The 15365-nt window shown below is 53.7% G+C and overlaps 1 protein-coding gene across 3 annotated transcripts in view; it reads right to left on the bottom strand.

Annotated features, from left to right (window-relative positions):
- The window catches only part of Ttc28 (tetratricopeptide repeat domain 28), a 477926-nt gene that overhangs the window by 8037 nt on the left and 454524 nt on the right, over positions 1-15365 (bottom strand). For 2 of the 3 annotated variants that reach the window (XM_057763932.1, XM_057763934.1), the window contains 7 exons: positions 13980-14118; positions 7267-7446; positions 6066-6786; positions 5001-5125; positions 1914-2145; positions 1185-1261; positions 141-164 (listed from right to left, as the gene is read on the bottom strand). In XM_057763932.1, the coding sequence (XP_057619915.1) occupies positions 141-164; positions 1185-1261; positions 1914-2145; positions 5001-5125; positions 6066-6786; positions 7267-7446; positions 13980-14118 (1498 nt within the window). The remainder of the gene's footprint in view (positions 1-140; positions 165-1184; positions 1262-1913; positions 2146-5000; positions 5126-6065; positions 6787-7266; positions 7447-13979; positions 14119-15365) is intronic. The other variant, XM_057763933.1, reaches the window with a different exon arrangement.

The raw sequence follows: 15365 nt of genomic DNA, 5'->3' as shown, positions 1-15365 counted from the left end.
AGCAGAGGAGGGGACAACCCCAGCCCAGAGCTCTGTGCCAGCGCGCATGTGCACAGCCAATGATCTCAGAGCTGCAGGGCACTGGGATGGGCGGGCAAGGTGCTCACCTGACAGCAGTTGCTATTTAAAGTTGTACTCACCATTCCCACCATATTTTTAACAGCCTTCAGCCAGCAGAGTATGAGAGAGAGAGAGAGAGAGAGAGAGAGAGAGAGAGAGAGAGAGAGAGAGAGAGAGAGAGAGAGAAGAGAGTTTAGATTCAAGCATAGCAGTTATGCACACAAGCTGATCACTGCTGTAGGAAGCACTGCACCGCACCAACCTGGCTCTGACCAGGGAGAGGAGCGAGAGGCAGCAGGGGACACAAGGAGAAACAGCTGTGCCTCAGCCAGCGTCCAGTTGTTCTGGGGCCCACAGTGAGCAGACCCAGAGTCACTTTGTTCCATGAAAGCAAGAGTCGTAAAGAGCTGGCACACTTTAAGGCTCCCAGCCTCAAGTTCTGCATTCTTGTCTGGAGAACACAGAGCTGCATTCTGGATATTTTAACATGCAATATTCTAAGAGTGTCCCCTGATGCTATACAGCAAGCAGATGAGGCATGCTAATTATAAACCAGTAAGAACTCAAGGAAGTCAGGTCCCTGACTGCTAAGAGCCCCAGGGCAGAGTAGTCTCCAGGAGCCATTGAGAGTGTCTACCCTGGTGAAGTTCACATAGGGAACCCATACTGACACATGGCCAAGACTGGCTTATATACCTCAGGGCAACATGCACTACTGTATCAAGTTACAGCCTCTAGCATGGCCAGGAAAGCACTATGCACCCTTGCATGCCATCCTGAGGTCCTCCCACACACGCTGGACCTGAGGTGAGCTCTGACTCTCAGTGGCCAGAAGGAAAGTCAGGGGGACATAGAAGCCACGGGATCCTGATCAAAATTCTCATAATCCCTGAATTCCACCCACATTTCTTCAGAGTAGCCTCTTCTTCAAAAGCTGCCTTGCTTTGCCCTCAGTGCTGTGCTCAGGGCCTGGCTCAACGCCTGAGAAAGCTGAGTGAGGTGGCAGGGTGAATGGACAGTTCAAGAACCTGTCTGTAGACTGCCTATTTGGAGGTGCCGTTCCCTACGGCAGGGAAGCCACACTCTGTACTCCTGTTGGGTCTGTCCAGCCTGGCTTTACTTACCCGGCTAATAAGCTGCTCTCCAGTCTCCGAGGCTGTAATGAGCTTGCACAGTGCTTGGAGGGCTGGGCTGGGCAGACCTGAATCAGGACAGAGGAGCAGATGTTACTCAGTCTTGGCACTCCAGGGGAAAGAGTTTCAGATGTTCAGTGCTGAGGGCAGTTTGCCAGAGGGTGGCTCAGCCAGAGACATGTCCCTGTGTGGCTTAGGACAGAAGCATGTGACCTCCAGAGAAGAGGGACCCTGACCCTGCACTTCACTCTCCCATATTGATGTTTTCAGGATGCCCTGGTCCCCAGTGGTCCGCCTCTGTGTCACCCTAGTTGGTCTGTAGTTTTGCCAGAAGCATGGCTGCTGCTGATCTGTAACTATTTATGCCCAGGACCACTGACCAGCACCAGGGAGAAACCAAGCCTAGGTGACCACTGTACACAGGGAGACTGAGTGAGGCAGGCACCAGCCAAGCATCAGCACCTGTTTCGGATTCTGCTGCTTATGGAGATAATTCTAGATGCATTTTCTTTTTACTAGGGTTTCTCTAATATCAGCCCCAGCTGTCCTGGAACTTGCTCTGCAGACCAGGCTGGCCTCAACCTCACAGAAATCCACCTACCTCTGCCTCCTGAATGCTGGGATTAAAGGTGTGGGCCACCACTGCCCAGCCTGGTCTAGCATTCTTGTGACTCATGGCCCCCTCTGTGTTAGTCCCCACCTTTGCCCACAGCAGCTTACCCAGCAGGGCCTGGAGAGTGCCACTGCATTGCTGTAGCCTCTCGCCTGGGTCTGAGGTTGGAAAGAAGACAGCTGGCGGCAGGCCGCTGGCAGCAGGGTCCAGCCGGAAGCCCACAGCAGTGAGGAGGGCCTGCCATCCGGGGATGCCACCCACTTTGTTTTCCACACTCTGCTGAGATGTGTACATGGCATTGCGCTGCCCATTCTGGATACGCTGCAGGGACTTCTCCACCTGGTGGGGAACAGGACAGTTAGAGAGCCAGGTCAGCTCTGCTCCTCTTCCTGGTGCTTCGGGGGAAGTCAGTGCAGTGCTGACTGCTGCAGCCCAGAAAGCCCATTTAACCTAAGGACTAAGGACACAGAGCTCACTGGGCCTTAGGCATAGGAGGGCATGATGGTCAGGATCTGGTCATCGGAGCTGCATAGCTAGGGCAAAGGAGAAGTCTGCCCTTCTCCACTCTACAGCCACAACAGCAAATTGCAGAAAACAGTGCCCAGTCCTGCCAACTCTCATTTTCTGCAGAACTCTGGGATTTATCCAGAAAATGTACATGTCAACAGCATTGCTCCCTGGTTGGCCTGTCAAGTCACTTCCAGTGGATACCTGGCTTTGTCCTGAGTTGCCATAGGCCCTGAGGCACATGTCTCCACAGAGGATTGCAGACTATCCCCCATGTCACCTGAGGCTTCTCTTATAATGGGGCACAGTCAGAAGTGGCTGTCTCTGGGACAAAGTCTTGAAGACACATGGCCTCCTGCAGGAGAAAGAGGCACTTTACAAGAAAGTGTGGCAGGGGAGCCTGGTGTGTAGCTGTGGTGGTTACTAACCACGGATGGAGCCTGGTGTGTGGCTGTGGTGGTTACTAACCACGGACAGAGCCTGGTGTGTGGCTCTGGTGGTTACTAACCACGGACAGAGCCTGGTGTGTGGCTGTGGTGGTTACTAACCACGGATGGAGCCTGGTGTGTGGCTCTGGTGGTTACTAACCACGGACGGAGCCTGGTGTGTGGCTCTGGTGGTTACTAACCATGGACGGAGCCTGGTGTGTGGCTCTGGTGGTTACTAACCACGGATGGAGCCTGGTGTGTGGCTGTGGTGGTTACTAACCACGGACGGAGCCTGGTGTGTGGCTCTGGTGGTTACTAACCATGGACGGAGCCTGGTGTGTGGCTCTGGTGGTTACTAACCACGGATGGAGCCTGGTGTGTGGCTGTGGTGGTTACTAACCACGGACGGAGCCTGGTGTGTGGCTCTGGTGGTTACTAACCACGGACGGAGCCTGGTGTGTGGCTGTGGTGGTTACTAACCACGGACGGAGCCTGGTGTGTGGCTGTGGTGGTTACTAACCACGGACAGAGCCTGGTGTGTGGCTGTGGTGGTTACTAACCACGGACGGAGCCTGGTGTGTGGCTCTGGTGGTTACTAACCACGGATGGAGCCTGGTGTGTGGCTGTGGTGGTTACTAACCACGGATGGAGCCTGGTGTGTGGCTCTGGTGGTTACTAACCACGGACGGAGCCTGGTGTGTGGCTGTGGTGGTTACTAACCACGGATGGAGCCTGGTGTGTGGCTGTGGTGGTTACTAACCACGGACGGAGCCTGGTGTGTGGCTCTGGTGGTTACTAACCACGGATGGAGCCTGGTGTGTGGCTGTGGTGGTTACTAACCACGGATGGAGCCTGGTGTGTGGCTCTGGTGGTTACTAACCACGGACGGAGCCTGGTGTGTGGCTCTGGTGGTTACTAACCACGGATGGAGCCTGGTGTGTGGCTGTGGTGGTTACTAACCATGGATGGAGCCTGGTGTGTGGCTCTGGTGGTTACTAACCACGGACGGAGCCTGGTGTGTGGCTGTGGTGGTTACTAACCACGGATGGAGCCTGGTGTGTGGCTGTGGTGGTTACTAACCACGGACGGAGCCTGGTGTGTGGCTCTGGTGGTTACTAACCACGGATGGAGCCTGGTGTGTGGATGTGGTGGTTACTAACCATGGACGGAGCCTGGTGTGTGGCTCTGGTGGTTACTAACCACGGATGGAGCCTGGTGTGTGGCTCTGGTGGTTACTAACCACAGATGGAGGAAAGCAGTAAACACTCTTGTAGCTTGGGGCCTCATAGGGCCCCCAAGAAGCCTGGCTGGACAGAAGAGTGTGGGGAAAGGGCACTGCTGCTTAAGAGAAGTCTGCAGTGACATGGAAGGAGTGCTTTGAATGTGGTGGGGAACTTGAAAGGGCCCAGGGCTATAGCCATAGGATGTCAATCTCTCAGCATCCTTGGGGTCTGGGGTGTGGCTGCTCACCCTAGCGGGGCTAGGCTCCCCTAGGTACAGTAATGCTGACTCCCTAAGGTTCAGAACCTCCACACAGACCCAAGCTTGAAGAATGGATATGCGAAGAGAGCTACCAGGCCCAGGGTGTAGGGTCTGGAGGGCTTAGTTTGATTCTTCCCCATGAGATAAGAGGTTTACACAGCCAAGGTGGTCTGTCCACCTGGACCGCAGCCTACTCCCAGCTCCTGTAGCAGGTCTTCTGCAGGAGCTTCTAACCTGGTGCTTGCTCTAGGCCTGTGAGGTAACCACAGACAGTTGTGTGTTCATGCTACATGGATCCCAGCCCGGGCCAGGGCTGGGTTGGGAATGACTGGGAAGTGTTCTCCATGCTTTCAGCAAAGGGGAAAGATGGGACAAATTTTGTGTGACTTTTATTTTGGGGTGAGATGGTCTTTTGTAGTCCGGGTCAGACTTTAACCCCTGATCCTTCTAGCTGTCCCTTCTGTGTAGCTGTCTTAACTTACAACGCCTGCTGTGCAGATGCCTTATGGTCTCATGAAAACTGGGCTGGCCAAGGGCACACTCAACCCTTTCTCGAGTTGGTCTGTAAGCTGCCGAGTCTCCCTGCGCTCCTGGGACTCGTTCCCGACACCCTCCCAGAGACCTTGAAGTATCAGCATTTTGCTTTCCTTCAGGTAGGAAACCGGACAGTTGGATCTGGTTACCATGCCTTGCGCTGGGTTCCCCATTTCGTGCTGCCCCAGCTGGTTCTCACTGGCACCTTGCCCGGGTTCCCCACAGGGTCCCATCAGCCCTTACCAGGTGCAGTAGCACTCGTAGGGCATCCCGTGCCCGCTCTGGGTGCTGCAGGATCTCCGTGAGGGCCTGGCCGATGAGTGAGGAGGGGCTGTTCAGCTTTACATCACTCCCAACAAGTGTGAAACCTGAGGATGGCACAGAGGGACCTTAGGGGACAGTACTGCTGCTCATCATTTCCTCCCAAGTGCTCAGCTGGGTGCTGCTGGGTGTACTCTCAGTCCCTGGCCTCTTGGGCACCCACACCACCTGGCCATCTCAATGTGTGCCAGGAAGGTGCCTCCAGAGCAGCCACTAGCCTGGGCACTCTGAAACTTCTTTGTTAAGAGGCCCTGTGGGAGAGAGAACCTGGGGCAGAACCAGCAACCAGAGACGTAGAGATGTTGTTCCTCCAGTTCAGAAGGAGCAGCCTGAGCTAGCACGAAAGACCAAAACCAGCTAAGCAACAGGAGCCAATCTGTCTCCTTCCTGAACCCTTAGTTCCTTTGCCTGCTTGGGCTGTCCATAAAGAAAAACAAATGAATGCCACTTTTAAACAAGTACACTCCACTCAGGAAACCAGCACAGGGCATGGAGCCCCTGTAGGAATGAAGGGCCTGCCTTCTACATAGATGCTGTGGAGTATGGACAGGACAGGTGTGATCTCAAGGGACCATGGGTCACCAGGACACCTGCCCTACCAGAGCACCAGAAGTTCAGTGGTACAGCCATGCCGTGGCCTTGTGTTGCCTTGGTGGATGGTAAGGGCTGCCCTGAAGGAGCCACCATACCTGCCAGGGACACAGAACTGCAGAAGGGCTTGTGAGTTCTACATAGTACGCAGTCCTGTCTACATCGTCCAGAGACCACATCAAGGGTCACAAGGTTTTAAAGTCAGGCGTCACTATGACAGATACCCACTGTCCACTAACCCCGAGAGCCGGGCATTCATGCTGAGGGTGGCGATGGTGCCTCCAGGTGCTGAGTATGAGGGCTTTGGCACTCAGAGCCCGCGTCCTGCCCTCCCCCAACTGTAGAATGAGACTGGGAGGACCACCCAGGGCCCATCGACAGGTTTCAGCTGCCTACCTGCCCAGTTGGAGGGGTGTGAGAAGGCCTTGCTGCTTTGCACTGCCTTCATGGCCTCGCCTAGGGAGGCACTGGCCTTTAGGCCATTCAGCAGGGATGAGTAGAAGGCGTGAATAAACATCTTAGAAGCTGCTACTGGCACTGGCCACAGAGCCACCAGTACACACTGTGCACCAGCAGCTAGGAAGGCCCGTGTCAGGGCCACCAAGCCATCTGCTGTGACTCGGCTATTGGCCTCCTGGGAAGAGCTGAGCACCACCAGTTTCACAGACAGCCGCAGGTCCAGGAGGTCAGCAGCTGTGAGGAGCAGCTCCCTCAGTGGTGGGCAGTCTGAGATGCTTTCTCCATCGCTTGCGTCATCCTGCACCCGCAGTGACTCGGGGATCGTGTAGGGGTGACCAAAGGAGCTCTTGCTGCCAGGAGGGTTGCCCTCCATGTTGGGCGTGAGGACTAAGGCTGACAGTTTCCAAGAGACATGGGTAGCAAAGTGGACACACTCAGCCTGGGTCAGTGCGCTCATGACCCTCTCCTTGGTGGCCATACTGCCCACAAGGGGCTGACAGCCCAGAAGCTCTGATACCATGTATGCTTCCTCCTCTGCAGAAGGCATCGGACCCCACAGCCACCTGTCCATTACTGCTGATGGGAGCTTGGGGTTGCCGATGACTGCTGCCATGGCAGTGGAGCTGGAATATGTGGGTGGGGTCTTCCTCAGGTGACACTACAAGGGAAGGAAAGAGTGCTGTCAGCAGGGCATCTGGTGTCCTTGATAACACCCTTCACCCTAAGTTTTCAGCATCTTCGTGACCCAGTGCCACCTGCCCATCAGACACCAGGACAGTTCCCTGTTGCCAACAGAGTGAAGGCTTCTGGAAGCTGGCATCATCACCCAATTGCCTAGCATGCTGTGTGAGCCAGGCAATGTTGAGGATACCAGCTCACATCCCATCTGCAACCTGGAGTTAGCCAATGAGACTTCAGAATTTCTTTCCTTCCCCCTGAACTGATTCTGACTCAAGAAAGTTAGAATTTAACGACAAACTAAAAATTAAGATCTTTAAAACCACTGAGGCAGAAACTATCCCATATGAATTGTGCCCTGGGCCCGGTTGCTAATCCCACTCTTTCTTCAGGATACAACAGTGGGGGTGGGATTGGGCAGACAGACAGGCAGATGGCCCCAGAGTGGGGCAGATATTACCTTGGAGTGTGTACCAAGTGAGCGAAGAGCAGGCACAGCGATGAGGGTGAAGCGCTCATATAGGTACTCGTTGGAGGCACTGCCCTTCAGGAGAGCAAAGGGGACAAGGTAGAGCTCCCCCTCCAGAACCAGGACCAGCTGCCGGTGCCGGCCCACGGGGCCGCTTGAGTGCATCAGGCCCTGCGGAGTAAGCACAAGGGCTGACTCAGGGTGGGCAGCTCATGACCCAGGGTCACTTTGGTCAACTGTCAGGGCAGGTTTGTAGGCTGTGGGTATTAGCGATGCTACCCTGTAGACGTGTTAATGCGTGTGCCTGTCTCAGAGGGCAGTTAGGGGACAGTCTGTCAAGGTCTGCCGGTGACCTGAGGTGAGAGACGAGAGTCACCAGCCTAAAGGGGAATGACACCCAAAGAAACAGCAACTGTCATAGATCCAGATGTCTGTCCTGGAAGCATAGAATGAATGCAGAGGGAACTGTCCCAGAGGCATCCCCAAGAACAGAGTGGGGAGGCTGTGGTGGTACCAGGACTGAGGAGTACATGCAATGACCCTCCTTAGCAGCAAGGACTCCACGAACCTGGTGAGTCCCCCATTTTGATGAGCACAAGGCTAGACACTCAGAGCCAGGATGGAAGATTTGGGGTCAGGGTACCAGTAGTCCATGAAATTTTGTGATGTTTAGGTGTCAATGCAGCTCCCCAGGGTGGGGCTCTTAAGGTGCTGTCTCCATTTATGGCCTCCAGGGATGAAAAGAGGTCAGAGAGGCAGCATCCCTCCTGACAGAACTTAGAGCGAGGACCTGGAGAGGTCTGTGAGCAAGCCACAGCATGAAGACACCTGCCCATTTTCCACAGAGGTGGCCTTTCCAAAAGGACCCCGATGAAAAAGTGAGGCTGTGACTCAAAGAGAAAAGGCAGCTGTGAAGACAATCAAGCACCTAGGCATGGTGATGCATACCCACAATCCTGATACTCTGGAAGGGTAGGACAGGAGGACTGTCGTGAGTTCAAGGTGAGCCTGCACTACAGAGCAAGACTCTGCATGGAAGGAAGTGAGGAGGAGGAGAGATGAGAACAAACCAAACACAGTGGAAGCTGCTGCAGTGGGGCAGGTCTTCTGCCAACGCCTGTCTCCTGGGTCCAGCACTCTGCCTGCCTCAGTCTGACTTGGTGAGATGGACAGGCTGTACCCTCAGGAGTGAATGTGCTCTTCTGACCCAGCTGCTTGTTGCCAGGGGACCTGGCTGAGTGTGGCAGAAGTGCTAGCCAACCCAAAGTGGCATGTGCCTAGTGGGAAGTCCAGGTTCTACAAACCCCAGGGCTTGATGTGGGATTCCCCTCTCTATGCTGTGAATAACACTGGTTAATAAAGAAGCTGCTTTTGGCCAATGGCTTAACAGAGTAGAGCCAGGCTAAAAGAGACAGAGAAGCCACGTAGCTGCCTACAGGAGACAGATGCCTCCACTGGAGCCCACAGGAACCTTGCCGGTAAGCCACAGCCACGCAGCGATATGCAGATTAATGGGTTAATTTAAGATATATGAGTTAACCAGAAATATGCTTAAGCTATTGGCCAAACAGAATTGCAATTAATAAAGATTTCTGTGTGACTATTTCAGTTCTGAGCTGCTGGGAATGAACGAACAGTCTCCGGCTACAAATCAGAAATGAACAAGCAGCCTCCAAATCAACAAGGGCTTGTTTCCTTTTATAATCTGGCTAAATTGAGAGAAGGCAGGAAACTGAAACCACTGGGTTATTTCTCGTCTGCTTCCTGAACCCTTTCCCAAGAGGAGCTAAATGAGCAGCCGTGTGGCCCAGGAAATGAGTGTGTGCTTGCAGAGACAGTAGGGCTGCCGGCATCTAGGCCTCATGCACACCAAATCCCAAGCCAGATCTCAGTGGCAGGGCTACAGGGCCCTGACCTAGGATGGTGATGCTGTTCAGTGAGATCCAGGGAACATGGGACTAAGGTGACCCCACACAAAACTGTGCCGCACACAAAACTGATCCAAGCTTTGGGCTCCGGAGTCAGAGGAATCAATTTACCAGATGCCAGCTGGGGCCTGTGAAGTCCTCTTGAGCCTCCACTGTCGAAGCCCAGTCAGGCTGGGCCAGATGTCATCCTGTAGGCCACCGCTATCCTGCAACATTTTCCTTGTTATAGCAGCACCTGTGAGTCTGGTCCACTGGGACAGAGGAGTGTGAGCAGGCTGGAAGCTCTGCAGAGCAAATGCAGCGTGCTGCGGGGTCACAGGGGCTCTGCTAACTCCACCCATGCCTTAGGACCTGGGCCATGAGCACAAAGACAGCAGCCATGTTTCCTAGACAATGATGTGTGTGCTCACACGGCTCTGCTGTTGGGAGTTCCCTCCCTAGAAGCCTTAGCTCATCCTGTGCCCACTCTATACCGTGAATGGCCAGGTAATGTAGGACACAGGCCTGCCCTTACAGTGTGTGTGCGTGCAGAAAAAGTTTTGTAGAAGAAGCCATTGCCAAGTAAGACTCTGAAGGTAGCAGTGCCAGCATGGGTGACAGGCCAGGCCCTGCACTGGAAGCTAGAAAGGGCCAGAAAGGCCTGGCAAATGAAGCCATTGGAGTGAGAGCATGAGACTTGTGAGCAGAGGGCACGGACTTGGCAGTGAAGGCCTAGTGTGCAGCATATGACTGAGAAGGACTTGGGAATAGTCTGTCATGAGTCAAGCCCACCTGGACACAGACACAACAACATTCAGAGGAAAGGGGAAACCAGTGACCTCAGGTGAGCCATGGGATTGGAGATCTTCTTGAGCCTCATATCCTAATACGGCTGTTGTGGTCTCCCAGGACATTGCCCCATTGGACAGGAGGGCTCCCTCACCCTAATGGTTAATCTCGCTCCTAGCTAGTCCCTTCTGACTACAATGATGGAGCCCATGATCAGGAAGGAAGAGCATTTCCAGAACAGAGACCAAGACTAAAGGGAAAGCAAGATAGGATGGGTGGTCTGCATGGCGGTGCTCCACCTGCCTGCACCCAGGAAGCCAAGGGAACTGCAGTAGCACAGGCTGCAGCACATGTGCTCAAGTGTGAGTACAGCATGCAGCTATCCAGTGATTCAGGTGTGTGGAACAGCCTGTGGTTTGTGCCACACCTGACTCCTGACCACAAGCCACTTTTCCATTATGCATTTCCCTCTGGCCTTTGCAGACAGCTGTGTAGCTAAGTTATGTAAATGGCCTCTGTTTTTACATCCAGCTTCAAATTTTACTCCAAGCAGAGTTAAAGCAAAGGAATAAAAAGATGAGGGTGACAGGTTATAACTAAAGCAAGCCCAAAGTCTGAGGGTCCAAGAGGTCCTTAAGTCTGGGCCTCCATAGAGTGACTCTGCCAACCTGGAGAATGCCCTGCTGCCAGCCTGCCTAGTGACCACAGTACCTGGCACTGGGTGATGCTTGCTGCAATGTAGGTGCAGGGCCAAGTCAGTGGCTACAGCATGGGCTTCAGAGATGAGATGGTTCCCTTGTCTTCTCACAGCCAAACAGACCAGATGGTGCCCTTAACTCCACTGATTAAGTATGTGGTGGGCACCCCGCTCCCACTCCTGCCGCCTTTCACTCCAAACACTTCCTACTGCTCCCTGGCGACATTAGACAGGATCTGACTTAGCATTCGCTGATGCCTCCTGGAAGACAGCGACACAGTTGTCCATCCTGATAGGACAGTGCACTTGCCAGGAAATGTGCTCAAAGGCTGGTATGCCCCACAGTAGACTACTCTGTCCCACTTTCCATACTGTGGGGCCTAGTCCCTAGCAATAGAGCCACAGCCGAAGGAAGGCAGGTGTTCATGCTCCACATGAAGAGGCCAGTTGTCAGGCTCCAAGTGTCCGTGATTCCTAGTCACGAGGCTGCAGGCCTGATCTGCGGTTTCTGTGCAAATGTGGGGGGTGGGCCGTTTCTGGAAGCTGGCAGTGTCATATGGCTCTCTGGTGGTCTCCAGAGAGGTGTGGCATGTTTATGGGAGGACATGGGGTTCTTGTGGGCCATCTGCTATAGCGCAGCTATGAAGGAGGGAGCTCCTGAAATTGATAGGTCCCCCCAGCTGACATGCCACTTTGGCCTGGCTGCTAGGTTGTCTCGACTCAGAGCAGCGAGCACCTCGTGTGTCTAAATGTGTGCTAAGTGCATAGCCTGTAACAGCACAAATGTGGGTCCCAGCTACTCGGAAGTGCTTCCCTCCCTCCCTCCCTCCCTCCCTCCCTCCCTCCCTCCCTCCCTCCCTCCTTCCCCAATCTCTCTTGGTTTTTCAAGACAGGGTTTCTCTGTAGCTTTGGAGACTGTCCTGGAACTAGCTCTTGTAGACCAGACTGGCCTCAAACTCACAGAGATTCACCTGCCTCTGCCTCTGGGATTAAAGGTGTGTGCCACTACCGCCCAGCTTAAGTGCTTTTCTTAAAACACAGTGGACTCTTTTGTTCTTAAAATACACATTGATCAGAGTCTTGCCACGCTGCTCAGAGTGACTGAGAACTCCTGGCTTACACCGTCCTGCCGCGGTGTCCTGAGGGCTGGAACTGCAGGACAGGCCCTAGCCAGGGCAGGTCTGGCTAGCAAGGGTCACCCAGCTCGCACAGTTTATTTCAGGGCTTTACACAGCTTTCATCGGATGCCTTATTTGAAGCAGCGGAGCTCATCCATTGTGTTAGACCCCTGACCTACAGAGGAATCTTTTAGAGTCAGCGATGCTCTGAATCATGACGCGTGGTTACAGACATTGTTGCTCTCTCATCTGCAGTGGACCAGTCTGGACAGGTATCAGGTGGTCAGCACTGGAAAAAAGCTAGATGCTGGCTGTTCTGCCTGTTTAGAGCCGAGGCCACCCTTCTTGCACCTCTGCAGGGACATGAAGGTGTGCAGACTTAGCGCACTCTCACTCAAGAGTCCACAGAGGAAGATCTGTGGGAGAGGGACTGTCAGAAGCGCTTCCTGGGCTCCAGGCACTTGGAGAGTCCGCTCTGGCAGCCATGGTGCTGGAACTTGCCCACAGGTGGGGAGCTGGGCGCCTCCTGCCCCCAGTTTTCTTTGCTGATTCCATAGTACCCAGCTCTGCTTGGACTCATCAGCAAGCGGTGGGTTCTTAGATGAACAATACCCTCCACCCTCCCTGGGAGCCGCCTTGGCCATGGCCCAACTGTAGGTTCTGGTAGGCATGTGCCAGGAAACCTGGCTTGTGTGGCTATGGTGCTGGGAGACTGTCTGCTTCTAGCTCTTGGAAAGTCCCCAGTTTGCCACATAAAAGCCACTACCTGGCTTCTCCCCAGGTCTTCTGCTTTCTGTGCTGTGCTGTATCACACCAAATGCAAATGTGCCTCTGGGTGCAAACAGCTCTGTGAACTCTCTCTAGTGCTCATTTGCACCAGGCCTCATACCAGCTGCTGAGGGATGGGCCTGGCCTTGACTGGGGAATGGGAATTGAGTCACAAGGGAGAAGCAGGCAAGAGCCAAGTCCTGGGGTGGCCATGTTGCTGTGCTGAGGACAGGACAGGGCTTTGGGATGGAGCCTGCCAGATAGAGATCACATCACAGTCATCTTCCTCCTTCTCCCCAACCAACAACTCAGCATTGATGGAGCAGAAATACAAGACAAACAGCTAGGAGCAAAGGATTGCGGAGGTTCAAGCAAGTGAAGAATGGGGAGTGGGGAAGCAGGATTATAAAGGACTTCTGGTGGCAGTAGAAGGCAGGAGAGAAACACAAGGCTTCCCCAATCAGCAAAGCCAGAGCCTTACCAGGGCAATGTGGAGTGGGTAAAGATAAGAAGGGACAGGGAAGAGCATGGTGGAAAGGGGCCCAGCCTTTCCAGAAATAATCGTATCCAGAAAGCTGCAGTTGGGAAAGGCTGATGGGATCTTGAGGGAGGAGTCTGGATACAGCCGTTTCCCTGGCCAGGTGACAGTTCCTGCCTGCAACCCCAATGCTTTTGAGTAAGTTCCCTTTATCCCTGTGCTAACCAGACATGCCCTGCAGATGGTCGTCACTTCCTACAAAGAAAAGATATCAAGTGTTGTGGCCAGGGTCACTTGTGAGGAAAGGGCAGAGACCACAGGGCACCAGCAAGCAGAACAGCCACCCCACAACTGGTAGGCCAGTTGAAACATTGCCGGACGGCCAGAGAGGGGCCCTGCGGATGGAGGAATCATACACAAGCTGTGGCCTCGGGATACACAGTGCCTCTGCAAAGAGAGCTGCTGAGGAGTGCTCCTGCCTCTAGACAGACCCACTGGCTGTGGTGGCCCTGCCTGCAATAGGGCCCCTAAACTTTCAGATCCATCAAGCTCCCTGTTCCATCAAAGGGCACTGTCTAAATTAAGAAGGGTTTGCCAAGCTCAGGGTGGCTTGTGCATGCCCGCCAGAGAGCAAGGTGGTCTGTGTGGTGTTGGGTAGGAGACATTCACTTCCTAGTGCTGACGTGCACACTGCTCTGAGTCTCATGGCCTCTAGACCAGACAAGGAACACATGAGGGCACTGAGGCTGAATGCATTCAGCCTGCACAGAGCAGAGCTAAGTGCAAACTCAGACCTGCCAACTTGATGCTCAGGACCTTGGCTATGAGCAGCCAGCCAAGAATGTGTGCCCATGTCCATTGAGTACTCTAGGGGGACATGCATGGGCACTGTCCAGTAAATGATATATTCTGATATCAAGGAGCCTCATGCCCCAGCAGGCACTTACCCCTTCCATGGGTGCGATGAGCAGATCATACAGGGCACGGAGTGGTGGCTTGGAGTTCTGCCTCCTAGGGAGAGAAGAAGTCCCATCCTTGCTGGGCGATACGGTGCCACTGAACAAGCTTGTCATGCTCTGGCAGCTCCTGGGGGGACAGGACGAAGGCAGGAATCAGGGTCACCCTCCATCACTCTGGTTGCCTGCTGGGCCTCACAGCATGCCTGCCAACTCCACCTCATGCTCGTCCCTTGCAGGCTATTGTCATACAACCCTGAGTTCTGTACACAACAGCATCCATCTCTGTGCTGTCAGTTACATAATCCCAGAGTGCTGGTCCTGTTTGGAGCAATTGTGCTGTCAAGCACAAGGACCAGAAGGGTCAGTACAGCCAACAAGGAAAATAACATTTGCATCAGTGAACTTGCAACCCACGGCAAGGATCCGCTGGCCCAACCCAGCCAGACCCTGCCACTGAGTCACAGGGGTGCCCTGAGAGCTGCTGATTGGAAAGTGCTTGTAGAGGGGGCATCTTGTGCAGCCACTTGGGGTTCACTAACACAGAGGCACCTTCAACCCCCAGAGCCCCAGGAGTCATACTCTCAAAGGATGGCAAGGACAGTTGCTGACTGATTCATTCAGAAAATTTGTTTAAGCACTGGCTGCCTGCCAGGCACAGTCACGGTCTCTTAGGCCCTATAGAACACTAAACATGCAGGTAAATGGAGAGGAAGTCACAAAATCTGCCAGTCGACCTGGCTCATGTGGCCTCAACATGGCTAACTGGTGGCCAGCACTTTCCAAGGGACTGCTGAGCTCTGTAGTGTATGGTAAGCTATAGTGTATGCTGCAGGACGTGAACTGGCAGGGTGTAACATGAGGGGCTGCTCACTGAGGTTTCCATCCCACCTGGTACCCCAAAGAAAATCACACAGAGAGTCTGCATTAATTATAAACTGATTGGCCCATTAGCTCAGTCTTCTTATCAGCTCTTGTAGCTTATATTAACCCATTATTGTTATCTATGTTAGCCACATGACTCAGTACCTTTCTCAGTCGGGCAGGTTACATCTTGCCTTTCGGTGGTCTGGGCTGGAATGGGAGGAATGGGTTTCCTCCTTCCTAGAATTCTCCTGTTCTCATCGCCCAGCCTCTACTTCCTGTCTGGTTGGCCTGCCTATACTTCCTGCCTGGCCAATCAGCGTTTATTTAAAACATGATTGACAGAATACAGACAATTCTCCCATACCACTAAATTGGCACCTCAATGTGGTCGGTTAAATCCACTTAAAAACCTGAGAGGGCTTAAAAAGGAGAGAGAGAGAGAGAGAGAGAGAGAGAGAGATTAACATAACTTTTTGCTGTTGGCAGCGTGCTGCAGAGAAATTTCCCTGA

The sequence above is a fragment of the Chionomys nivalis genome, chromosome 3, assembly GCF_950005125.1.
Source record: "Chionomys nivalis chromosome 3, mChiNiv1.1, whole genome shotgun sequence".
Lineage (NCBI taxonomy): Eukaryota > Metazoa > Chordata > Mammalia > Rodentia > Cricetidae > Chionomys > Chionomys nivalis.
This window is presented reverse-complemented; position numbering and strand designations above follow the sequence as displayed.